Source organism: Mangifera indica, chromosome 10, assembly GCF_011075055.1.
Source record: "Mangifera indica cultivar Alphonso chromosome 10, CATAS_Mindica_2.1, whole genome shotgun sequence".
NCBI lineage: Eukaryota > Viridiplantae > Streptophyta > Magnoliopsida > Sapindales > Anacardiaceae > Mangifera > Mangifera indica.
The window spans coordinates 16,708,199-16,736,022 of record NC_058146.1 but is presented as its reverse complement, the minus strand read 5'-3'; the positions used below and the strand labels follow the sequence as shown (position 1 = coordinate 16,736,022).

The 27,824-nt window shown below is 32.7% G+C and overlaps 1 protein-coding gene across 4 annotated transcripts; it reads right to left on the bottom strand.

Moving 5' to 3' along the window:
- Nucleotides 1–125: 125 nt before the first annotated feature.
- On the bottom strand, nt 126–19,424 carry LOC123227976 (receptor kinase-like protein Xa21). Of its 4 annotated transcripts, none has more exons than XM_044653148.1 (9): nt 18,675–19,423; nt 18,207–18,569; nt 6,550–6,621; nt 6,307–6,450; nt 5,844–6,206; nt 5,382–5,744; nt 3,115–5,094; nt 2,250–2,611; nt 126–2,112 (listed from the first exon to the last, which is right to left on the bottom strand). In XM_044653148.1, the coding sequence occupies exons 1-8, from the start codon at nt 19,342–19,344 to the stop codon at nt 2,250–2,252; spliced, it is 4,317 nt and encodes a 1,438-aa protein (XP_044509083.1). In that variant the 5' UTR covers nt 19,345–19,423; the 3' UTR covers nt 126–2,112. The 4 variants fall into 4 exon arrangements, 2 of the variants coding, with proteins under 2 accessions (XP_044509083.1, XP_044509084.1); XR_006504577.1 differs by having other exon boundaries at nt 2,193–2,611; XM_044653149.1 differs by lacking the exon at nt 126–2,112 and having other exon boundaries at nt 2,413–2,646.
- Nucleotides 19,425–27,824: the final 8,400 nt, after the last annotated feature.

The following is a 27,824-nucleotide window of genomic DNA, read 5'->3' as shown; positions in this document are numbered from 1 at the left end:
ATGAATTGAATGCTTATCTAAGTTCATTTTGCAATTCAAAAAATTATGTATGGGTGTATTTGTCGTTTTGTAATGTAAATTAGCTTTACAAATAATCCTAATTTTAAAAGCTAATCCTACTAGTCTTTAAAACTATTTTTCAAAATTTATTATAATTTTAAAATTTCCTTACCAAAAACTTTTATTGGTTGAATTGACAACTACTTCATCAATAAAGGGCATGAACACATGTCATGTTGCATAGTTAGTGGACGAGGCCCTACTCTTTGATGAGATTTGTGGGAAGGATCAGGAGGCTAGTTAGAGATAGAGGGGCTGACCTCTCAAACTTCCCACCGCCGAAAGCCATTGCTTGGAATTGGGGCCTGTCGAACTGCATCCACAAGTGTTGAGGGTTCAGCTCTTTGGAGGTGGCAACCTTTTTGCTAACTGGGTATTTTTTTTGCAGGTGCTTCTCCTTTCCTTTTGCTGGTTCCAACTTCGGTGGTTTGGTGCAGGTTGCTGTGGTCTTTTTGAATGAATGTCCCTCTCCACAGCCTCATCTCTTCTGCTGCTGGATTTTTTATGGCTTCTTCATCCCTGCATTCTCTGTTTCCGGCCTGTTTCCATTTCATGGTGTGTTTTCAGCCTTTTCTCTGTAACTCCCTGGTGGTCTCTGGCTGTCTGTGGTTCTCCTCTGCATCAGCCTAGCTTCTTCCAATGTGTTCTTGGGTCCTGTGGAGGCGCCTTTATGCTACTGGTCTGTGTTGGCACGGGTTGGCTCTTTGCAGCTGCTTTAGTGCTGGCATCCTCTCATGTTCTTTTGCCTTTCTCCTTCTCTGGAGTCGCTGATCCCTGCATCCCTCTCCCCTGCTGGTTTTCTCTTGCATTGGTGTTCATTGGATATGTTGGCCTTTATCTGCCTTACTACTGTCGAATTTGTGTTCTTAGCTGCCAGTTCTGCTGGCACCTTCCTATCTTTTCTCTCCCAGAGTTTTTCTTGTCTGTCCTGGAGCGTTCCAGTAGTGTTTTGCATGGATGGTTCTTGGTTGTGGTTCCACCCGGTGGTTTACTGTCCTGTGCCTAGTTCAGCTTCGTTGTCTGAGTTGGTGTCCTCCATACCCGTTGTTGTGCCATCCTGATGTTTGCTGCTCTGTTCTTGCTGGAGCTCCCATCCCTGGAAAATACAATCTGTTTCCGGTCTTCGAAACAGGGGTGTTGGAAACTTAAATAAAATGAAAAGAAAAAGAGTCTCACATCTAATGAATAGAACATAAGAGAATGATATATAAGTATGTAGATTGGATTTTAACACTAGCCAATTGATTTTGTGTAATATGAGTTTCAATCTTCACACTTGTAAGCCCAATATATATTTTTGATAGTATTGTTGCCACTCCTGTTGGTGATTCCTGAATGCTGCTTCTATCTTTTGGTGGGAGGTGCCTCCCTGGTTCTGTTTGTTTCGGCTGCTGCATCTATCCTTCCACTTGTGCTTCCGCAATTTTTGCAAGCTGCTCTTATTGGTTTCTGGTGGGCAGTACTGGTGGATCTCTTGGCTGCCTGATGTGTGAAGGCGTTGGTGTTTCAGTGGCTTCCTAGGTATAGAGGATTGTTGTGTAAGTGAATTGTGTGGATCCAGTGGGCTCCCTGTAGTATGGGTTGGAAGTGTTGTCTGATCGTGATTGTGTTGATCTTTATGTTGGTTCTCTATATTGGTTTTATGGGCTCTTTGTTACCTAGTGATTTCGCTATTGTCCATCTTGAGGATGAACTTAGGTTGTTTGCCCCTGGCTGGTTTTTGTTAAATGTATATGTGTTTTTATATATATGTGTGTGTATGTGTATGTGTGTGGATGTGGGTGTGTGTGTGCGTGTGTCAAAATAATAATAATAATAGATACTATAATCCATCTCTAGTGAAAATAGCAAAATTTCAAACCCCCTATACTCTATCATCGCGACATTAAGATCCGTCAAATTTAAAAATTCATTACAAGAACTTGTTTTTAATCAAAGTTGACCTAATAACATGCATATACTAGTCATCAAACTCATGACAGAGGCAGATGGTCGCCAAACTCAGGCTGTCTCATTGACAGGACGTTGGCTAGCCAGTTCTTCCATTTCTCTCTGCAAATCAAAAGCAATTATCCATAGTTAAATAACATAACATAGACAAAAGAAAAGTTTAAAGGTATGTGGTTGATCACCTAGATTACAACTTTATTCTCACTGAAAATAGAAGGAAGTTAGCCTAAATTCAAAACCTATTTGCCTTTTCTTGTTTCGATTTCTGGAAGTTGGGCCTTGATTTTGATGAGTCTTGTCACTACTTCTTTCATGGTGATCCTATCCAGAGGTGATTCTTTTGTACACTCCATAGCCAAGCCTAAGATAGACAACACACATTCTTCCTTGCTTGAGAAATGTTCATCATCCCTTGTAAGCAAATTTGTGTCCACGACTTGCATCACTGTGCTGCATAATGATTCACTAACCCACCTCCTTAAGCTCATTTCTGCTGTAAACATTTCATTTGTTGGCTTCTTCTTGGTAAATGTTTCCATTAGCATGACACCATAGCTGTACACATCTCCTTGTCTAGATACCTTTCCTTCTCTCCCATATTCTGATCATAGTAATCATGCATATGCACTTTCATTGCTACACATAAACAGTAACAAATCGAAGTTTTACTAAAAAACATTACAACAAATGGAGATATCGAACTACCATCTATTTTTATTGGAGAAACTAAACTTTGTATTTTTTTAACTGATATAATTGAGCTTTCAATTTTTTCTTATTGAAAAATCAAATTTTCAAATTTTCTTATTGAATGAATAAACTTTTACTATTTCCTATTAAAAATACCAAACTAAGGACTTTGTTTCTAAAATAAAACAAAACAAAATAAATTTAATTGTGTTTGTTTAATATATTTAATGGAAAATATTGAAGTTTGGTTTTCTATATAGGAACATTTAAAAGTTTGGATCTTTCAATATAAAAATTTGTAAGTTAAGTCTCTTGAATAGAAAAAACAAAATTCCATCATTTCAATAAAACAAGTTGATAGTTTCATATCTCCAAATGTTGTCATCTTAATTAAAAAAAAAATGAAACAATTACCTGGTGCCATATAACCAATGCTGGCAAGGGTCTTTGTTTGTGTCATGGAGTTTTCTTCACCTAAGAGCTTTGCAATGCCAAAATCACTCAAATGTGCAACCATATTTTGGTCTAGTAGGACATTGCTTGGCTTTAAGTCACAATGAATGATTGGGACTGAATAGCCAAAGTGGAGATATTCCAAAGCTGAAGCAACATCGATCATTATATTCAGTCTATGAGAAATGTCCAAAACATTCTTCTCATAAAACAACAATTTCTCCAAGCTTCCATTAGGCATGTATTCAAGTATCAAAGATTTAAAATCATCATTTGAACAGCTGCTGATGATTTTGACAAGATTTCGATGACGAAGACGTCTTATTACTTCACATTCAGTTTCAAAACTTGTAAGAGCTCCTTCAAAATCCAAGGAGAATACTTTTGCTGCAACCTCTATTCCCTCATCTAATCTTCCTTTGTAAACTGAACCATAGCTTCCTTTACCAAGCAGGTTGTTCTCACTGAATCCATCTGTTGCTCTCACAAGTTCTTGGTAAGAAATTTTTCTCCATGTTCCTCCAGGACAAAAATCAACATTGGTAGTTGGCCTTGTTCTCCTTTTCCAGATCAACAAAGACATAAGAACCAGGACAACTAATGAGATCGCAATGCATGTTGGCAAAAGAATCAATAGGAAAACCTTTTCAGTCCTTGATTTTCGATGAGTGCTTTTTTTGCATGGTGGAACTTGTAGTTGAGGAGGTCCACACAATGCAAGATTCCCCTTAAACGATTCAGTTGAGAAATTTTTGAAGGACCCTCCTCTAGGAATTTCGCCACTTAGTTGGTTGAAAGATAAATTTAGATATTTGAGGTATATGAGTGCTTCTAAAGACTTGGGAATCACTCCAGAAAGGTTGTTTCTAGACAAATCCAAGAATTCCAAGCTTTTCAAGTTGCCAAATGTTTCAGGAATGGAGTGTTGTAATTTGTTGTACTCTAAAGAGAGAGATTGTAGATTTTCCAGGCTTCCAATAGCAATTGGAATCTCTCCCGATAAAAGATTCCATGACAAATTTATAGCTATGACAACCTTAAGTTTTTCAATGTCTAATGGAAGAGATCCATTAAGATAATTTGATGACAAATCAAAGTACAAAAGATCCTCCAGGTTCCACAAAGTTGATGGTATAGAAGTTAACCGGTTTGAACCTAAAAGTAATTTTCTCAATGCAATGAGATTGCCAATACATATAGGTATGACTCCACAGAACTTGTTTTCCCCCAAATTCAACTCACCCAATTCATTTAAATGACAAAAAAATTCTGGGATAAGTCCTTCAAATTTGTTATTTTGAAGATACAAACCTTGGAGATCCTGCAATCCATCCATTGTAACTGGAACTGGTCCAGTCAATTCATTATCTTGTAATTGTAGATCTATCAAGTTTTTCAAGTTTCCAATTTCTTTGGGAATTTTGCCACTAATGTTGCAATCATTTATCTTTAAATGTTCCAAAGAAATAGAAAGATTCCCTATGGAACTTGGAAGGATACTATTTAGTGGATTTTTGCCTAAGCTTAGAACTCTTAAACTCTTGCAATTTGTCAAATTGGAAAGAAAGCTCAGATCAGGAGTAGAAGTGAACTGATTATATGATAAATCTAGTCTCTCAAGATTTTTTAAATTGCCAATTTTACCAGGAATGAAGCCTGAGAATGAGTTATATTGGATTTCTAGAAAGGAGAGCTTTGAAGCATTGGTGATGAAATCAGGAAACGACCCATTGAAATTATTTTCCCACAGCCAAAGACCCTCAAGGTTTGGAAGCTCTGCAATTGATGGAATAACTCCAGAGAGATGATTGCCGAACAATGAAAGTATTTGCATTTTTGAAATGTTGAATGTTGTAGCCGGGACAGGGCCAACTAGTTGGTTATATGAAAATACCAACCCTCTGAGATTATGAAGATTGCCAATTTCATTTGGTATCTCACCTAAAAATAAGATAGCTCAATTATTAAATTACATTATTTTAATGTCAAAATATTATTTGCTTTGAACACACAGTTCATTATAGTTATGCATGTCTCAATAGCTTGAAAGCTCACAAGCTATTTTACTAATCTTGTCTTAACATCTGTAAATGATGTGGTATGTTCATACATATCTATCGTCTTTCTCATGTTATAAAAATATGAGATTTAACTAAGGGTGATACAGTTATATCAAAATGAAATTATTTCATAACAACATGAAGTTTTGAGAGAGGTTTATTATTTACCTGTCATTTTGTTTGAGTCTAAATATAGATCCTTGATTAATGTCAAGTTCCCAATTTCTCTAGGAATATGCCCTTCGAATTGGTTGTTCGACAACACAAGAATGCGAAGCATTCTGCATTGCCCCATACTGTTTGGAATTGGACCAGTGAGATCATTATCCTCCATATATAGTTCTTCAAGATTGGGAAGATTTTGGCATATGTTTTCCGGAAGGCTACCAGTCAGGCTGTTTTTCCAAAAGTACATGGAAATTAAGGAAGAAAGGTTGGAGATAAGTGAGGGAATAGTTCCTGTTAAATAACTATTTGGCAGTGATAATAGCTCCAGTTTTGCAAGATTACCAAGCTCTTTTGGAATTTCTCCTACAAAATCATTATAAATAGGCAATATATTATTGAATGAAAAGGAATATAAAAAGAATATCAGTCACAGCAACTAAAACAAAGTTGCACATAACATACCTTGAAGTTTGTTGAATCCAAGATAGATCTCTCTAAGTTGAGTCAAGTTTCCAATTTCTTTCGGAATGGCTCTTGTGAAATTATTGAATGACAAGGATAAGTTTTGCAAGCTACTGCATTTTGATAAGGTCGATGGTATTTTTCCCACGAACATGTTAGAATGCAAATAAAGCAATTGCAAATCGGGAAGATTATCAAAAATGCTTGCAGGGAGTTCACCTGATAATCTATTATAACTCAAATCAAGGTATTTCAGTCGACGTAATTGACCATATTCCTTAGGGAGAGAGCCATAAAAGCTGTTGTTCCAAATGTCAAGCCTTATAAGGAAAGATAGATTTCCCAGTTGAGGAGGAAGGGTGGCTGTAAGACCCAAGTTAGAAATCTTCAAAGCTGTTAATCGAAGGTGACGAGTTCCACAACTCATAATAAAATGAAGTTTTGAGAGAGGCTTATTATTTACCTGTCAATTTGTTCGAGTATAGATATAGATACTTGATTAATGTCAAGTTTCCAATTTCTCTTGGAATGGTTCCTGTTAAGTGACCATCTGGCAATGATAATACGTCCAGCTTCGCAAGATTGCCAAGCTCTTTTGGAATTTCTCCTACAAAATCATTATAAATAGGCAATATATTATTGAATGACAAGAAATATAAAAAGAATATCAGTCACAGCAACTAAAACAAAGTTTCATATAACTTACCTTGTAGTTTGTTGAATCCAAGATAGATCTCTCTAAGTTGAGCCAAGTTTCCAATTTCTTTCGGAATAGCTCCTGTGAAATTATTGAATGACAAGGATAAGTTTTGCAAGCTACTGCATTTTGATAAGGTCAATGGTATTTTTCCCTTGAACATGTTAGAATGCAAATAAAGCAACTGCAAATCAGGAAGATTATCAAAAAATGCTTGCAGGGAGTTCACCCGGTAATCTATTATGACTCAAATCAAGGTATTTCAGTCGACATAATTGAGCATATTCCTCAGGTAGAGAACCATAAAAGTTGTTATTCCAAATGTCAAGCCTTGTAAGGAAAGATAGATTTCCCAGTTGAGGAGGAAGGCTGGTTGTAAGACCCATGTCAGAAATATTCAAAGCTGTTAACCGTGATAAAGCCATGGAACAATGAAGTTGGCTACTAAAAAATTCTGAATTTTTGAAGGTGGTTCTGGTGCAGAAACTTGAAGCTGATGTGTATTATTTTTTCAGCCTTAAAATGATGACAAACTTAACCATTTTGTAATGTTTTAGGTTAGATTGCAACCAAACCAAATTGTAGTAGTTGTGTTTGATGTACTTTGATAGTTAAGGTTTGGTTAACTCGTAAGAAATTGTATGGGTAAGCTTAATTGAAGCTATTATTGCACATGGATTTAGTGAAACTGATGTAAATATTAATGTATGGAAAAGAATAGAAAATGTTAACTTTTCACAGCAACGAAAATCTTCTATTCCAGCTCTCCAATTTCTCTCTGTTTTTTGAATTTTTTCATGCTTTCTTTGCATACAAATCTCCATTAAAAATAAACAATTGATATTAGAGCTTCCAATTCTTTGTAAAGGCCTATGCCAAGAAAGAAGTTTGAAGCAAAGGAAGGCTAAAGCATGCAATAGGGAAAAGAAACTAAGAATACAAACCATGGCCTCAATTAATTTTATAGGGGTTTTTGAACCAGTTTTTTCTAGTGAAAATTTTGCAGTTTAGGCAATGAAGATGAAAGCTTACTTAAGAGCTTTTGATTTGTGGGATGTGGCTAAGATACATAAGCAACCGAATCCACTGCCTAATACCCAACATTGAATCAAATTAAGCACCATTCCGAAGAAGTGGCTAAGAGGTACAAGGCTTTGTCTTGTATCCATTCTGCTATATTAGAGGTGATGTTTGCAAAGATCATAGCCTGTAAGATAGCAAATGAGGCATGGGATAAGTTGAAATTAGAATTCCATGGAAGTGAAAAATCTAAGCAAATGCAAATTTTCAATTTAAAAAGGAGTTTGCCTTGCTTAGAATGAAAGAGGGTGAATCGGTTAAAGATTACATTGATAGGCTAATAAAGATTGTGAACTAGCTTACTCTTCTTGGAGAAGTGATTTTTGAAAATAAAGTTGTGGAGCAAGTGTTGGTAAGTTTGCCACAAAAGTTTGAGGCAAAGATCTCCTCCTTGGAAGATTCGAAAGACATGAGCACCATGACCATTTTAAAGTTTTCAAACTCCTTAAAAGGTATGGAATTAAAACAAGCATTCAGAGATGGAGTTCTAATATTTGAAGGGGCTTCTGTTGCAAATCAAACAACAAAAATGCATATTAGTTCTAGTTTAAATAAGTAGCAATTTGGCAAAAAAGAAAAAAAAAAAAGGAGAGCCTTGATAGAAGACAAAAAGGGAAGAAAGGCATATTTCCACCCTACCAGCATTGTAAAAAGACCAGCCACACAAAGAGGTATTACTAATATAGACCTGAAATACAATGTAAAGGGTGTAAAGAATTTGGTCATATAGAGAAAGTATGTAAGAACAAGAGCAAAACAAATCAGTAGTAAGCTCAGGTTGTTGAAATGTTATAGATGAAGGAAGAGTAACTTGAAGAGCAGTTGTTTATAACAAGCTAACATGAAGCTTAAGTCTATTCTCAAACCTGGTTATTAGACAATAGATGCACCAACCATATGACTTCAGATGAAAGTCTTTTTGTCAACTTAAAGAAAAGCAAAATCTCCAAAGTTAAAATTGGAAATAGAGAGTTTATGTAAGTGAAAGAAGTTGGCACAGTTTCTATGAACACATTATTAGGTACAAAAATGATTAATGATGTCTTATTTGTGTCTAGCATAGCTCTTAATTTATTGAGTATTGGTCAGATGCTAGAGAATAATTACTCTTCACAATTTTCACAATAAAAAATGTTTTGTATATGATTCGGATAGGGTTGAATTAATGGTAGTCAAAATGACGCATAGAAGCTTTTCTTTAGAGTAAAGTGAGTTGAATGCTCAAGCACTTGTTAGATGTGATTAGGAGTCAATTAAATGGCATAAAAGACTAGGCCACTTTCATGAAAAAAGGTTGAAACTTTTGCATGAAAAGGAGCTCACTGTTAGGGTGCCAAAAGTGGCAATGATAGGAAAAGTATGTCAAGATTGTCAATTAAACAAGCAAACCAGACTCTCATTCTCAAAGAATGAAGCATGGAAGGCCAAAGAAAAACTACAGCTAGTACACACTGATATGTGTGGTCCTATGAAGGAGAGTTTTTTAAGTGGAAGCAAATATTTTGTTCTATTCATTGATGATCTTAGTAGAATGTGCTAGGTCTATTTCATGAAATTGAAATTTGAAGTTTTAGATTTTTTTTCTAAATTTCAAGAGACTCGTGGAGAATGAAAGTGGATGCAAAATAAGAATAGTAAGGAGTAATAATGGAAGGGAATATATTATGAAAATTTTGGAAATATTTGTAAGGAAAATGGCATTAAACCTCAACTCATAGCTCCTTACAACCCTCAGCAAAATGCGGTGAGTGAGAGGAAGAACATGATAGTGATGGAAATTGGCTAGATGTCTTTTGTTAGAAGCTAATTTGCCAAAAAGCTTTTGGCAGAAGCTATGAATACAACAGTGCATTTACTCAACAAATTACCAATAAGAGCCTTGAAGGAAATGACACCCTATAAGGCTTGGTTTGGTTCAAAGCCAAATGTGAGTTATGTGAGGATATTTGGTTGTGTTTGCTAGACATATATACCAGAAATAAAGAGAGAAAAACTGAGTAAGAAAGCTAAATTAGGCAACTTTGTTGACTGTAGTGACTTATCAAAAGCATATAAAGTACATCATCCTTTTACTAGAAAAATTAGCATCCATAAAGACTTAAAATTTGATGAAGATTCAGTGTGGAATTAGGAAACCAATGAAGTTCATGTGAAGGTGAAAGATGAGTCTAACTTGCAAAGTAAAAAGTGGCAAAAGATGAGCTGTAAGGTAATAGTGATGATGAAGATAGATTACCCAAAATGAAATAACTTGCTGATATTTACAATAGGTGTAATATAGTTGTATTTTAGCCTGCAACATATGAAGAAGCATCAAGGTTTCCTAGTTAGAAGGCTGCAATACAAGAGGAGATAAAGATGATTGAAAAGAATAAGACTTAGAGGCTTGTAGAGAGACCTCCAAATAAACATGTAATAGGGGTTAAATTGGTGTACAAAACAAAAATGAATGTTGATGGTTTTGTAAACAAGTTAAAAGCAAGGCTTGTAGTGAAAGGGTATGCTCAAAAATAGGGTAAAGACTACTCTGAAACCTTTGCTCCAGTTGTAAGTTTGACACTATCAAACTTCTTATTGCATTAGTAATACAAAAAGGTTGGATCCTCTATTAACTTGATGTTGAATATACATTTCTCAATGGTGAATTAAGTGAAAAAGTATACATTGAATAAGCTCTTGGATTTGTAAAGAAAGGTGAAGAAAGTAAAGTGTGCCTACTCAAAAAGGCCTTATATGGCCTAAAACATGCTCTAAAAGCCTAGTATAGCAAGGTGAATGCATACTTGCTAAAGCTTGGCTTTGTAAAGAGCCTAAATGAGGCCACATTATATGTGAAAGTTTTTGAAAAAAATGTGTTAATAGTATCCATTTACGTGGATTATCTTTTGGTTACAGGAAGTAATGAAGAATTGGTTGCTTGGCTAAAGTTAGAGATACAAAGTGCATTCAAAATGATAGACTTAGGAGAGCTTAGTTTCTTTTAGGCATTGAAGTAATTCAATCTAATGTTAGGACTTCTATTGGTCAAGAAAAATATGCAAAGGAGATACTAAGAACGTTTGGCATGGAAAAAATGCAAAGGGAGTTGACTACCCTTTATTGTTAAACCAAAAGTTAGAAAAGAATGATGGATTTCTAAAGGTTGAACCATCTATCTACAAAAGCTTGGTACGTTGCTTACTTTATCTAACAATAACTAGACTAGCTATAATGTATGTCACAAGTTTGCTTTCCAAGTTTATACAAAAGTCATGCCAACAACATTTCAAAACAACCAAAAGGGTACTTAGATATGTCAAAAATACAGTTGATCTTGGTATTTTTTATGGCGGAAAATTAGAGGTGAATTTACATTGCCATGTTGATAATGACTGAGGTGGTTCTATTGATGATTTCAGAAGCACTTCTAGTTACATATTTTCTCTTGGATCAAGTGTGATATTTTGGAATTCTAAGAAGCAAAGTGTTGTTGCCTAATTTATAATAGAAGTTGAATACATAGTTGTTGCTTCAGCTGTAAATCAAACCATTTGGCTGAGAAAAAATTTAGATGATTTGCATGAAAAGCAAGCAGAAGCTACACCTATTTATTGTGATAACAAAGCTACAGTAGCTATAACAAAAAATCCTATTCTCCATGGTAAAACAAAGCATATCAACATCAAATATCATGTTATTAGGCAAGCAGAAGAAGAATTGGAGGGGAGGTTAATCCATTTTAGCTTAGTTAAGCAATGAATCTGTGACATAAAAACTAATGGCAGTCTTGTAATAAGGAGAAAAAGTTTGAGCAAAGTTTGGGTTGTAGTTATTGTCTAAGGGCAATTTAGTCTTTGCTTGATTAAGTCTTTTAACTAATGGCTATAAACCATTAGTTGGTTTATTGAGAAAGTGAAAAAGAAAGGCATTTTTCATTGGCTATTTCTTAGAAGAAAAATAGGGTGTCTTTGGGTGTGAATATATATATTTTCTCTGGTTTCTCATATCTTCTCTGCTAGGGTTTATAAAAAATGCATAAATCCACTATTTTTCTTAGATCTAGTTGTCTAAACTCTTGAGTCAGTGTACAAGGTCGCTGTGGTGCTCTAGTTTAAGAAGGATTTAAGTCGACAAGGCTGGATTCGTTTCCGTTTGTGTTTGTAATGCTAGATTGGTTTCTGAATCTATAAGTTGTACTATTTTTCTTACTAATTAATGGATTCGCTAAAGAATTCATCTGCCTTGGATGCAGGGTTCTAACCTTTTGAACCCGAACCAAGTAAATTTGGTGTGTTGATTTATGTATGGTTTATTATATGGTTCTTGTATAATTCTTGACTGAAATTGGTTCGAATCTCTGACCAATATTCGAACTCGATAAAATAAAACATTAACAAGTGGTATCAGAGCACTTTTGAGTTGGATATTGTTATTCTTGTTTAAGGAAAATTGTTTGGGGTGTTTCTTGGTTCAAGATTTGTTTATCTTGTAGTTCTTTACATTTTATTATTGCTATTTTGAAAGAGTTGAAATTATTTGGCTTGTTATTTGTTCTCTGTTTGCCTATTGTGACTATACTATTCATGTGTTTGATATTTTATCACTGTGGCTTAAAGAAATTAAAAAAAAAAATAGCTTGCCTTGTTCTCTTTCTGTTATTGTGGCTTGTAAAGAACTGGGTTAGTAAACACTTGAATAACAATGGCTCAAACAAAAATTAATGTTGAGAGATTTGATGGGAAGGGTGATTTTAATATATAGAGAAAGAAAATGTATGTTGTTCTTGTTCATCAAAAATGTGTTGAGGCATTGGGTGGTGAATCTGCTCTCCCTGAAAATATAAACCCTGATATGAAATCTGAAATTTTAGAAATTGCATATAGTTTTCTTGTCTTGCATTAATCTGATAATATCTTAAGACAGGTTAATAATGAAAACACTGTTGTAAAGATTTGGTTGAAATTAAAGTCATTGTATATGACTAAGTCCCTAACTAATAAAATTTACCTGAAGGAACAATTGTTTGGTTTTAAAATGGATTCTACTAAATCTCTTGATGATAATCTAGATGAAGTTAATAAAATTGTCATTAGTTTGGCTAATATAAAAGAGAATATATCTGATGAAAACCAAGCAATAATCACTTGAACTCTTTACCTGATTCTTTTAAAGATGTTAAAGCTACAATAAAATATGGTAGGGAGTCTGTCTTTAGATGATGTATTGGGTACCTTAAAATCAAAAGATTTAGAACTTAAATTTGAAATGAAGGCAATCAATGAAGGGCTTCAGGTTAGAGGTAAGATTGAAAAGAGAATAATCAGAAAAATAGGAAACCTCTAAATCCAAATCTAAGAGTAAGAAAACTTGTTGGTAATGTCATAAAGAGTGTCACTTTAAGAAGAATTGCCTAGAGAAGAAGAAACTATGTAATAATAATAACAAGTATGAAAACCATGACATAGTAAATTTCCTATAAAGGTATAAGAGTACTGAGGTTCTTACATTAACAGAGAGAATGTTTAGTGAGTAATGGGTTATGGATTCAGGCTGCACTTTTCACATGACAACTAGGAAAGATTAGCTAACGGACATTAACACTTGAATAGAGGTAAAGTATTAATGGGAAATGATGAGTCATGTGATGTTATTATTGTTGGTAATGTCAAATTTAAAATGCATGATGGTTCTATTAAAATCCTTGAAAATGTGAGGTTGGTGCCTAAACTAAGGAGGAATTTAATCTATTTAGGTTCGTTAGACTCAAATGGATATGCTTTTAAATCTGCAAATGGTGTTCTTAAGGCAATGAAAGGGTCCTTAGTGGTTATGAAAAGGAATTGAATCAGGGGTTGTATATCTTGGAAGGTTCTGTTATGTCAGATCCTATGAATTTTAATCTTAAATCTGATGAAACTATTTTGTGGCATAAAATACTTGGACATATAAATGTTGTTGGATTGCATGAACTTTGTAAACAGAAATTGATTAATCTTGATAAGATTGGTAATTTAGATTTCTGTGAAAATTGTGTCCTAGGCAAGTCACATAAACTTAGATTTGCCTCTGCTACTCAAAGAACTAAAGATGTTTTAGAGTATATACACTTTGATTTATGGGGATCTTCACAGATCTCTAATTCTTTGGCTAATTCCCATTACTTTATAACCTTTATTAATGATTACTCTAAGAATTTTATGTCAGATTCTATGAATTTTAATCTTAAATCTGATGAAACTGTTTTCTGGCATAAAATACTTGGACATATAAGTGTTGTTGGATTGCATGAACTTTGTAAACAGAAATTGATTAATCTTGATAAGATTGGTAATTTAGATTTCTGTGAAAATTGTGTCCTAGACAAGTCACATAAACTTAGATTTGCCTCTGCTACTCAAAGAACTAAAGATGTTTTATAGTATATACACTTTGATTTGTGGGGATCTTCACAGATCCCTAATTCTTTGGCTAATTCTCATTACTTTATAACCTTTATTGATGATTACTTTAAGAAGGTATGGGTGTCTTTTTTAAAACATAAGGATCAAACCTTTGATTGCTTTAACGAATGAAAAACACTTGTTAAGAATCAAACTAACGAAAAAATAAAGGTTTTAAGAATAGATAATGGATTGGAATTTTGTAATAAACCTTTTTCAGATTTTTGTAAGAAAACAGGAATACTTAGGCATAGAACATGTACTGAAACACCTCAACAAAATGGGTTAGGTGAAAGAATGAATAAAACCATTATGGATAAAGTTAAGTGTATAATGGCATATTCGAGTTTAAGCAAAAGATTTTGGGCAGAGGCAGTTGTCATTGCATGTTACCTGATTAATAGATGACATTCATCTACATTGAATTTTAAAACAGTTATGGAACTTTGGAATAAAAAACCACCATCATTAAGCCATTTGAAACCCTTTGGATGTCTTACATATGTTCATGTGAATCAGGGAAAATTAAATCCTAGGGCTTTAAAAGCTGTTCTTTTGGGTTATCCTATAGGCATAAAAGGCTATATGTTGTGGTTGATTAATGATAAAAAATGTGTAATAAGTAGGGATGTAGTCTTTAATAAATCAAAACTTTATAAAGACTTGTTTGTTAGTAGTCAGTCAGGATAGGTTCAAATTGAGGTGGAGACAACACAGTCTAGTTTTCATAGACAATCTTAAGAGTCTAATGGTGTACCTGAATTGGGTTTGGATTCAATTTGTGCTTCAAAGTACCAAATCTTAACTTGAATCAACAACCACCACTATCAAATCAAGAGAAAAGTCTTTAATCTGATAGTAGTCCTAATTTTTCCAATTATCAACTTACTAGAGATAGGGTTAGAAGGGAAATTAGATTACCTTCTAGGTATGCACATGTAAATCTCATTTCATATGCATTATTGATAGGTGATGTGATATAAATGGATAAACCTATTAATTTCAAGCAAGTGTGTAAAAGTAAATGCAGAGATGATTGGATGAAAGCTATGAAGACTGAGATAACTTCTCTACAGAAAAATCACACATGGTCACTTATAGATAGACCCAAGGGTAAAAAGGTAATTAGATGTACATGGGTTTTCAAAAGAAACCTGGTATACCCGGTGTTGAACAAGCAAGATTTAAAGCAAGAGTTGTTGCTAAAGGTTTCTCACAAAGAGAATACAATGATTATAATGAGGTATTCTCTCCTGCGGTAAAGCATACATCTATTAGACTAATGTTATCTGTTGTTGTTTTGTTTGATTTAGAATTAGAACAAATGGATGTTACTACTGCCTTTTTGCATGGAAAATTAAAAGAACAAATATACATGGAACAGTCGAAGGGTTTGTGAAACCTGATAATGAAAATAAGGTTTGTTTACTTTATAAATCTTTTTATGGTCTTAAACAGTCACCTAGACAATGGTACAAAAGATTTGATGATTTTGTTCTTTCAATTGGATTTTCCAGATGTAACTATGATCACTATGTTTATTTTAAGAAAATTAAAAATGGAAATTTTGTATATTTGCTTATTTATGTGGATGGCATGCTTATAGCTTCTAAGGTTATGAATGTTTTACTTGATTTGAAATGTATACTGAATTCTGAATTTGAAATGAAAGACTTGGGCCCTACGAAGAGAATACTAGGCATGGATATAAGTAAAAATAGATTGAAACAATGTTTGACTTTGTCTCAGTCTGTTTTTATTAGAAAAGTACTTGAACTATATCATATGAACAATGCAAAGTGTGTGAATGTTCCTATGGGTGCTCATTTTAAATTAAAATCTGTTGGATTGTTGTCTTTTGATGAATCTAATTTCATGAAAAATATAGTATATTCTAATGTGGTAGAAAGTCTAATGTATGCAATGATAGGTACTAGACCTGATATAGCATATGCAATTAGTCTTGTTAGCAGATTTATAAGTAATCCAGGTAAAGAACATTGGAATGCAACAAAATGGTTATTGAGGTATTTGAAGGGTACATCTGATTATGGCTTGTGTTATACTATTGATGCTACTAACCTATTTTCTATGAAAGAATTTTGTGATAAAAGGAGATCCCTCACTAGTTATATTTTCACCTTTGGTCGAAATGTTGTAAACTGGAAGTGTAATTTGCAACACATTGTGGCACTTTCAACAACTGAGACTGAATATATGGCATTAACTGAAGCAGTTAAAGAAGCACTATGATTAAAAGGAATTATTTCTAAGTTAGGGCTAAATATTGATGTTCCAAAAGTCTTCAGTGATTCACATAGTGCTATTCACTTGTCCAGAAATTCTACATTTCATGAGAGGACTAAACACATTGATGTAAGGTTGCATTTCATCAGAGATATATTGGCTGCTGGTAAAGTTAATGTGAAGAAAATATTAACAGATGTCAATCCAGCTGATACCTTAACAAAGTCTATGCCATTGAGTAAGTTTAAGGATGCCCTGAATTTACTCAAAATTTATTCAGTGTAAGTGTGTTGTGGTTTGTAGTGGAGTCCTTAGATATGTTAGTTTTTTTGTCAAGGTGGAGTTTTGTGAATCTATGACATAAAAACTAATGGTAGTCTTGTAAATAAGAGAAAACGTTTGAGCAAAGGTTGGGTTGTAGTTACTATCCAGGGGTAGTTTAGTCTTTGCTTGATTAAGTCTTTTAACTAATGGATATAAACCATTAGTTGGTTTATTGAGAAAGTGAAAAAGAAATGCATTTTTCGTTGGCTGTTTCTTAGAAGAAAAATAGGGTGCCTTTAGGTGTGAATATATTTTCTCCCTGGTTCCTCATATCTTCTCTGCTAGGGTTTATAAAAAATGCATAAATCCACTATTTTTCTTAGATCTAGTTGTCTAAACTCTTGAGTTAGTGTACAAGGTCATTGTGGTGCTCTAGTTTAAGAAGGATTTAAGTCGACAAGGTTGGATTCGTTTCCGTTTGTGTCTGTAATGCTAGATTGGTTTCTGAATCTATAAGTTGTACTATTTTTCTTACTAATTAATGGATTCGCTAGAGAATTCATCTACCTTGGATGCAGGGTTCTAACCTTTTGAACCCGAACCAAGTAAATTTGGTGTGTTGATTTGTGTATGGTTTATTATATGGTTCTTGTGCAATTCTTGACTGAAAATAGATCCGAATCTCTTATTAATATCCAAACTCGGTAAAATAAAACATTAACATGAGCAATTAGCTGACATTTTGACTAAGGCAGTAAACACCAGAAGGTTTGTTCAGATGAGAAACAAGTTGGGAATGGTAAGCAAGTTTATTAAGGAGGAGTGATGAAGCCATGGAGCAGTGAAGTTGGCTACTGGAAAATTTTGAATTTTTTGAAGATGGTTCTAAAGTAGAAACTTGAAAGATTCCTTATAGAACCTAGATGCTATTTAGTGGATTTTTGCCTAAGCTTAGAACTGTTAAATTCTTGCAATTTGTCAAATTGGAAAGAAAGCTCAGATTAGGAGTAGAAGTGAAGTAATTATACATTAAATCTAGTCTCTCAAGATTTTTTAAATTGCCAATTGTACGAGGAATGAAGCTTGAGAATGAGTTATATTGGATTTCTAGAAAGGAGAGCTTTGAAGCATTGGTGATGAAATCAGGAAACGACCCACTAACATTATTTCCCTATAACCAAAGGCCCTCAAGGTTTGGAAGCTCTGTAATTGGTGGAATAATTTCGGAGAGTTGATTGCCAAACAATGAATGTATTTGCAACTTCGAAATGTTGAATATAGTAGCCAGGACAGAGCCAACTAGTTGGTTATATGAAAATACCAAATTCCTGAGATTATACAGATTGCCAATTTTATTCGGTATCTCACCTAAAAATAAAATAAGCTCAATTAGTAAATTGGATTATTTTAACATCAAAATATCGTCTATTTTAAACACACAGTTTATTACAGTTATGCATGTCTTAATAGCTCGGAAGCTCACAAATTATTTTACTAATCCTGTCTTAACATCTGTAAACAATGTCATATACTTATATGTGTCCACCATCTCTACCGTGTTTCAAAAACATGAGATTTAACTAGAGGTAATACAATTATATCAAAAGGAAATTATTTCATAATAACATGAAGTTTTGAGAGAGGTTTATTATTTACCTGTCAATTTGTTGGAGTCCAGATATAGATGCTTGATTAATGTCAAGTTCCCAATTTCTCTCGGAATATGTCCATCGAATTGGTTGTTCGACAAACCAATAATATGAAGTTTTCTACATTTCCCCAAACTGCATGGAATTGGACCAGTGAGATGATTATAATCCATATATAGTTCTTCAAGATTGGGAAGATGTTGGCACATGTTTTCCAAAAGGCTACCAGTTAGGCTATTTTTCCAAAAGTCCATGGAAATTAAGGAAGAAAGGTTGAAGATAAGTGACGGAATAGTTCCTGTTAAGTAACTATTTTGCAGTGATAATAGCTCCAGTTTTGCAAAATTTCCAAACTCTTTTGGAATTTCTCCTACAAGATCATTACAAATGAGCAACATATTATTGAATGACAAGGAATATAAAAAGAATATCAGTAACAGCAACAGCAACTAAAACAAAGTTGCACATAACATACCTTGGAGTTTGTTGACTCCAAGATAGATCTCTCTAAGTTGAGTCAAGTTTCCAATTTCTTTCGGAATGGCTCCTGTGAAATTATTTAATGACAAGGATAAGTTTTGCAAGCTTCTGCATTTTGATAAGGTCGATGGTATTTTTCCCGCGAACATGTTAGAATGCAAATAAAGCAATCGCAAATCGGGAAGATTATTAAAAATGCTTGCAGGGAGTTCACCCGACAATCTATTATGACTCAAATCAAGGTATTTCAGTCGACGTAATTGAGCATATTCCTCAGGGAGAGAACCATAAAAGCTGTTGTTCCAAATGTCAAGCCTTGTAAGGAAAGATAGATTTCCCAGTTGAGGAGGAAGGGTGGCTGTGAGACCCAAGTGAGAAATCTTCAATGCTGTTACTCGAAGGTGACGAGCACCACAAGTTATGCCCATCCAATGACAAACAGATGAACTTGTGGACCAATTGCTGGCCAACAAATTGCTTGGATCATGGCCTATACGTGCTTTCAGGGTAAGAAGAGCTTCTTTGTCTGTGGACACGTCGGTTACTTGTGGATGAACCAAGGAAAGTGTCGAAAATTGAACAACAGAAGCTAAGAAAATACTGAGAAATAGATTTTTCTCCATGAGAGCAGAACTGTGTTTTGTGAATTGTGGGCTTGGTGACATGTGTAAGTAAATAAAAATGGTACTTATAAAGAAACCATTAACATGATAATTTCCAAAACCCCAACTTGAACTTGTCTTCATCTCTCTCATCACCAGTCTCTATGTATTAGTTAATCTCTACTAACATTTCCAAGTCGTTTTGCCCCACTTCCAAGTCCCTTCCAAGACTTTTCGAAAAAGAAGACAATTGAAAGAAACGGTGACATCCTGGTTTCATTAAATTTTCATAACTCTTCACATGACTTTGTCGAAGTATATTGACTCATTTTTGAGATATTTTTTCTCTCTCTGAAGAAACTCTTTCTCTCCACAATTAAAGGTGAGGATTAAACACCCTCTAAATCACCATCTAAATCAGACGGTGTTTAATCAATATTCTGATAGTTATTCTAAGTGTCATCAATTGAACAATAAGTGATGTATTTTGATAGTTGTTATAGATCTATCAAGTTTTAAATAAATGATTTGATTTTCTTTGCGATAATATGAAGTTTTTGACGTATTTTTCAAAAGATAAACAATATGTGGTTTCTAGGCTATTCTCTGTTCTCATTTTTCCCTTTTATGAAAATCTACAATCATGATCACCAAAAGCAAGAAAAAAATGTAAGAAAAACTGAAAAATTCCTCTGTATTTTTTTTAATTATCTTTCATTTGACAAGATACAAAGTATTCATACAATATAAATAACTGTCAGACCATGCAACAGTCAAGATTCATCATAACAGTTTATCAATACACAAAGATTAATATAATACATACCCATTTTTTATTCATAATTTGGATATATACATTATGTATCATTATATAATTGAGTATTACTTTATCTTTAATTTAAAATTATCTAATCACATGACGAAACGTCATCTATATATACAAATTGTATATAAAAAATATACACATATAGTTTTATTGATACACAAATTAGAACAAGAAGTGATACTTATCTTTGACCGTCAGACTGATTGAAGCTTGCTTGAATCTCTAGTTGCAGAGGAAAGAAGACAGAAGCAAACCACCAAGCCCTAGCCTCTTCGATTTTTCTGGAATGTGAAACAGCAAAGGATATTTTCCTTTTACTTGCTATTTTACCACACAAGTGAAACGAAACATTTTTTTATAAAACGCACAGTTTGCACTTTAGTTCTTAACATCCTCTCTCAAGTCAAACATTATAGAATGTTACGGCAGACATGCAATAAAAAAGAAAACTCCATACCTTCAATTGAACAGTAACCAGAGTTCATTATTTTAAAAATGACAAAAGTTGTTATGTTTATTTGCTTATATATGTTGATTGTTTCAAAAGATACAAATGAATTAATAAAATTGAAACAACCTGTGCGTTTTATAAGTACAGACTTTGTTAAAACATTTGCAAGGTTTATCTCACATAAATCTTTTCTAGTTTAACTTAACTAGTACCTATAATCTCTCTCACAAAGGCAAAGTTATGATGTTTATTTGCTTATAAAACACACAAGTTGCACCTTATGAGAGAGACTATAGGTACTAGTTAAGTTAAACTAGAAAAGATTGCATGTGAGATAAACCTTGCAAATATTTTAACAAAGTCTGTACTTGTTAGCGAGTTTAAGTCAACCTTAAACTGTTAAATGTTGGTGATGTCTAAAGCAATAGGATTGCAATAAGGTATTCTACTGATTAATGGTTTAAGTTTGTTTTCACTAACGTGGAGTTTGTTAAGTGTGTCTTAAATAGTCAAAGGGTAAATAGGTTTTGTTGATGTCTTTAGCAATCTTGTAAATTTATGAATTGGTCATGGGCATTTGGGTTATTGCGCGGTTATGAAATTATTGACCTAGCATATAAACGTTGACTTTTTTGCTTGGGTTACTTATTGTTTTACGCAGTTTTTCATTCTCTCTTCTTTGACTCCAATGTCTCTGTCATGCGGTGCTAAGGTTGCATCTGCATCTTGGTCTTTCGAGTTTTGTTCATCTGGTGAGAAATTTTTAGCTTCTCCTTTTAAGCTATTCTCAGTTCAGGCTAATTATACATTAATCTTGTATCTGGAAGAATAATTGTTTAAACTATTTGAATTAGTGAATTGATTAGAGGAATACTTTTGCCTTGGATATAAGACTTAATTTAAAAAATTCGAACCAAGTAAATGGTGCGCCCTATTTTTCTTATGATTATTTTATTATTGACTGTGTAATTGCTAAATCTTGGGCTAAAATTTCAGTAGGCTTCATACATGTTTCCAACTTATCCTCAAACTATATGAAAATGATCCATCTACTTCAAACATGCAATATGAAAAGGCTCTCTCATACAGAATTCCTATTTATTTTTTTAAATATTTTTCATGCCACAACTATGATAAAAGCAGAAACTAATATATGGCAGCATCAAGGTCCACCTCTTGAGGCATAGTGCCATATGCACAATAAACCTCTCTCAAAACATTATGTTATTGTAGAATAATATCATTTTGTTATTATTCAGTCCACTAATTGAGCTATCCTATTTTTAGGTGAGATACTTATAAAATTGGCAATTTAGTCCACTAATTAGCTCTATTCCAACTACTATATTTAATATCTCAATTCTAGAAACTTTAATAAATTCTCCATGAGAGCTAAGAAAATACTGAGAAATAGATTTTTCTCCATGAGAGCAGAACTTTGTTTTGTGAAGTGTGGGCTTGGTGACGTGAAAGTAAATAAAAATGGTACTTACAAAGAAACCATTAACATGATAATTTCCAAAACCCCAACTTGAACCTGTCTTCATCTCTCTCATCACCACTGTCTCTATGTATTAGTCAATCTCTACTAATACTTCCAATTCGTTTTGCCCTACCTCCAAGTCCCTTCCAAGACTTTCCGAAAAAGAAGACAATTGAAGGAAACGGTGACATCCCGGTTTCATTTAATTTTTCATAACTCTTCACATGACTTTGTCGAAATATATTGACTCATTCTTGAGATATTTTTTCTCTCTCTGAAGAATCTCTTTCTCTCCATAATCAAAGGTGAGAATTAAACACTGTCTAAATCAGAAGTTGTTTAATCAAATTGAGCAATAAATGATATATTTTGACAATTGTTATAAATCTATGAAGTTTTAAATAAAACGATTGTGATTTTCTGTGTGATAATTTGAAGTTTTTGAGGTATTTTTCAATAAATAAACGATGTGTGGTTTCTAGGCTATTCACTCTTCTAATTTTTCCCTTTTATGAAAATTTACAATCTTGATCACCAAAAGCAAGAAAATAATGTAAGAAAAACTGAAAAATTCCTCTGTATTTTTTTAATTATCTTTCATTTGATAAGATACAAAGTATTTATACAATATAAATAACTGCCAGACCATGCAACGGTCAATATTCATTCTAACCGATTACCAATATATAAAAAATAATATTATATATACATATTTTTTTTCATAATTTAGATACATATATTATGTGTTATTATATAATTGAGTATTATTTTATTTTTAATTTAAAATTATCTAATTATATAATAATATATTATCTATATATATAAATTATGTATCAAAAATATATATATATATAGTTTTATTAGTACAAAAAATAGAACAAGCAGTGATACTTAACTTTGACCGTCAGATTGATTGAAGCTTGCTTGAATCTCTAGTTGCAGAGGAAAGAAGACAGCAGCAAACCATCAAGCCTTATCCTCTTCGATTTTTCTGGAATGTGAAACAGTAAAGAATATTTTCCTTTTACTTGCTATTTTACCACCCAAGTGAAACGCGACTTTTTTCGTGAAACGCACCGTTTGCAACTTAGTCCTTAACATCTTCTCTCAAGTCAAACATTATAGAATGTTATGGCTGACATGCAACAAATAAGAAAACTCCATACCTTCAATTGAACAGTACAGCAGAGTTATTTTTTAAAAAATGACAAAAGTTATGTTTATTTGCTTTTGTATGTTGATAATATGCTAATTGTTTTAAAAGATACAAATAAATTAATAAAATTGAAACAACTGTTGAGAAATGAGTTTGAAATAAAAAATAGGCAATCTTCGTAATCTTGAGAAATGAGGATTTAACCACCTAATTAGCTCTATTCCAACTACTATATTTAATATCGCAATTCTAGGAACTTTAATAAATTCTATAAAATTTATAAAAAAGCAAAATTTGCCATAATCAAACTGGACATATTAATGGATTTTATAAAAATCCAATTAAAAACCGATTTGAAAACCTTTCTAAAATCAATTTCTCTCACAAACCAGTATAAATATAAAAGATGATATATTCTTATATAATTGAATAATTTTAAACGAAGAATAAAACAATATTTAATAACACGAAGCCAATAAATGAACAATACATTACTATATAGATGATGAGTTATTTTTATTAACTAAAAAATGAAATATAATAATAATAATAATAATAATAGATAATATAATTCATCTCTAGTAAGGATAGAAAAAATTCAAACCCCCTATACTTTATCATTGTTGCATTAAGATCCATCAAATTTAATAACTCATTACAAACACTTCTTTTTAATTAAAGTTAACCTTATAACATGCATGTACCTGTCATTAAACTCATGGAAGAGGTAGATTAATGTTGCTAAACTGAGGCTGTCCCATTGATGGGAGGTTGGCTAGTCAGGTCATCCATTCCTCTTTGTAAATCAAAAGCAATTATCCATAGTTAAATAATATGATATAGGCAAAAGAAAGGTTTAAAAGTATGTGAATGATCACTTAGATTAAAGGCAAAAAAAAATTATTTATGGAATGAATTGAATGTTTATCTAAGTTCATTTTGTTATTTAGAGAATTATATATGGGTATTATCTGTCGGTTAATTGGTAATGTAAAAGCTTCACAAATAGTACCATTTTCAAAAGCTAATCCTACTAGCTTTTGGAATAGGGAAATTATAAAAAATAGCCAAAAGTAAGGGAGTTTAAGCAAAATTGCCCAAAACATTCAGATTAAAGCAAAAATGCTCAACCTTTGTAAAATATCGAAACTACCCTCATATATAAACACGGCAAATTTCCCTGATTCCCACGATAATCTTTGGGCAATTCACTGTTCAACAATAGTGGAAAATTCGAATTTTTTCCCTATCCCATGTTCGCCCAAATTTCTGGCGATTTTCGTGTTTTCTGGCAACTAAAAATGGCAAAGAACACTAGTATATCTTCCGGCCTCTTGTTTGAATCAAGTTATTGTTCATATTATTGAGATTTGAGTGAGAATTTACAATTTATAACTTTAGGGTTTCGATTTTGAACAATGCTTGAAATGTTTTTATTCTTGGTTGTTTTTGTTGAATTGGTTGAGGAGTTTTGTGTTATAGGCTATGTAGTAACGGTGCCCGTATTACTATGTTATAGATTGTAGCAATAATTTGATAAAAGCATAAATGATTCCTCTAGTAAGCCCCTCAATGAATTTATAACCCAGTTTCTTGCCCGTCAAGCCTGTGAATATGAAATATCAATTTTATATCGGTCAACGATGTCCGCAATTATTTCCTTAGGCCGATAAATTCGATCAATCATCACAAACTTTGACCTAATTAATTGACCTAAAGCTCGGGCCCAAGCTTGTTTGTGATGTGGTATGATTTGATCAACTGAACATGTGTGGGTAGGATTCATAAAGTTGATTTGCCACACTTCACCGATTGTAGACTTGGTTGCATGTATATACCACTCACAATTTTCAACCTTGCACTTAATTTCCCATCGTTTCTTGTCAGACTTCTTTACCATGAATTGAAATCCTTTAAGTAAGGCAAATTGCTTCACAACGTCTTTTAATTGAACTTTATTGTAAAAAATATCACCAACTTTTACACCATTCTCCTTTCGGATCGATCTGAAACCACTTGATGATGTTGATGGCTATGAAGGAAAATCAAGAAGCCGTCTAAACAGATCAGTGAGGACATTGTCAAAAAATGGCCCAGAATAATTTTCACCACCTAAAATAGGATCTTCAAGCTACAAACTCTCCATACATTGGTAACTGATGCCATATACTCGGGCTTTACATCTTCTAAAGGAATATCAGACGTATCATTTCCATCAAAGTCACCCTAATCGGGAACTTTATCTTTATCTCCATGAGCCCATGAGTTTGCAATGTACAACAAGTCATTACTAAAATCAATCAAATTTACCAAATCGCATTCTTTTTTGACCCCACTAATTTCTTCTTCATCTTCATCTTCTTCCTCTTGCCCTTCAATTGGGGTACATATAACAAAAACAGGAATACATTCTTATAAGTACTGAGACATATCAATAAGACCCTGGATATCTTCATCATTTTGAATCTATATGGGGTAGTCGAGCTCAATTTTTCTTGGCTTCATTCATAGTTGAAGGTAGTTTTTCATTGGATCAATACCGCAAGACTCTTTCAGAAGCTTAATAAATCCCTTGAATGTTGTTCCATAAGGAATTTTAATCAATTGTTTGGATCCTCCAATATATTTTATTGTGTTGTTGCCACCTTGAATCCATTCTCCATGGTAACAAATCGATGCATAACAATCCATTTTAATTATCAATCCTATAATGACAAATTTTTGAAAATAATTATTTATTTATAACAAAAAAATATGTAATAACTATGTAAACATCTTTGTTTAATATCAAAATACCCCCTATACTTATCTAAAATTTTATTTAACCCCCTATACTTATCTAATATTTTATTAAACATCTTTGTATAATATCTTGTATCAAAACGTATCTATCTATTTTTAATATTTTATTAAAAACGTTCTTACAATGTTTAATATCATAAAACCCCTTATATTTTTTTAATATTTTATTTAACTTCCTATATTTATCTAACAATTTGTTTAACAACCTTTTATGTAACCTTATATCAAAATGTATCTATTTATTTTTAACATTTCATTTAAACCATTCTTACAATGTTAATGTTTCATTTAATACCCTCGTATGTTTCCTATTATCAAAATATATTTATTCATTCTTAACATGTTTTTAAAACCTTCATGATATTATGAAATATCAAAATACCCCCATGTTTTTCTTAACATTTCATATAACCCCCTATAATTATCTAAACTTTCATTCAACAACATTTTATGTTCTCTTATATCAAAAAAATCTATGCACTCAACCTGTTATTTATTTGCTTCATGTATTATGTAATTTCAAAATACCCCTATATTTTTTAAATATTTATTTTGCCCCCAACAATTACCTAACATTGCATTTACCACCCTTTTATGTTGTCTCGTATCAAAATATATCTATCTATTCCTAAAATTTCATTTATAATGCTCTTATAATGTTTAATATCAAAATGCCCCCTATTTTAATAATATTTCATTTGACCCCTCATAATTATCTTTTTATTTTTTAACACCCTTGTATGTTGTCTTGTATCAAAGTATATCTATCTATTCTTAACATGTTATTTAAATCCTTTATATATTGTATACTATCAAAACACCCCCATATTTATCTAACATTACATTTAACCCCCCATATTTATCAATATTACATCTAACCCCTATATTATAACATATAAACTAGATTTAATAAATAAAATTAAGTTTTTAGGCTAATATTGGTATAAATACCTTTTTCCCATGAATAGTCTTTTTTCGAATCGAATTCAGAAATTTGATCTTCTTTCGTCTGAATGAACCCCTACTAATTGATCTTGAATAAAAATGAGAATGAGAGTGAGTGTTTAAGTGATATGAGCAGTGTGTGTAATAAGAGTGAGTGAGGAGGGTTTATATAGATGAGGGGAGGAGTAATTTTGGTATTTTAGAAAAAGCTATGGGCATTTTTGCTTAGGAATAGGGAATTTGGGTATTTCTGCTTAATGGAGGGGTATTTTGGGTATTTTTTATAATTTCCCCTTAATAGGATGAGGGGAGGGGTAATTTCGGTATTTTAGACAAAGCTATGGGTATTTTTGCCTAGGAATAGGAAATTTGGGCATTTTTGCTTGAAAATAGTGAATTTGGACATTTTTGCTTAATGGAGTTGTATTTTGGGCATTTTTTTAATTTCCCTTTGGAATAATTTTTTTTTAAAGATTTATTATAATTTTAAAAGCCCTTTACCAAACACTTTTTTGTTGAAATTGGAAACTACTTCGACAATAAAGCAGCATGAACCGAACATTTCCACTTCCTACTAAGTGATCATTATCATTATCATCGTAAACACTAATTTATGCTCCATCATGTGCTTTGATATGGGTAGTTGAGACAAAAATTAGAATACATTTATCGAAGTAATTAGATAAGTCAATAAGCGATCATTATCATTATCATCGTAAACACTAATTTATGCTCCATCATGTGCTTTGATATGGGTAGTTGAGACAAAAATTAGAATACATTTATCGAAGTAATTAGATAAGTCAATAAGACACTTGACATCTTCATCATTTTGATTTGTACAGGGCATTTGTCATCGTTACATTTTAGTTTATGCATA

What these genes read in the sequence shown, in the direction of transcription:
- LOC123227976 (XM_044653148.1), bottom strand. Translation starts at nt 19,344, where the DNA reads ATGTCACCAAGCCCACAATTCACAAAACACAGTTCTGCTCTCATGGAG. An exon ending in GGACTCCAACAAATTGACAG is followed by an intron (nt 6,622 to 18,206) that starts GTAAATAATAAA and finishes ATAATTTCACAG; the next exon opens with GAGCTATTCCGAAAGAAATT. An exon ending in ATACTCGAACAAATTGACAG is followed by an intron (nt 6,207 to 6,306) that starts GTAAATAATAAG and finishes TGGGTCTTACAG; the next exon opens with CCACCCTTCCTCCTCAACTG.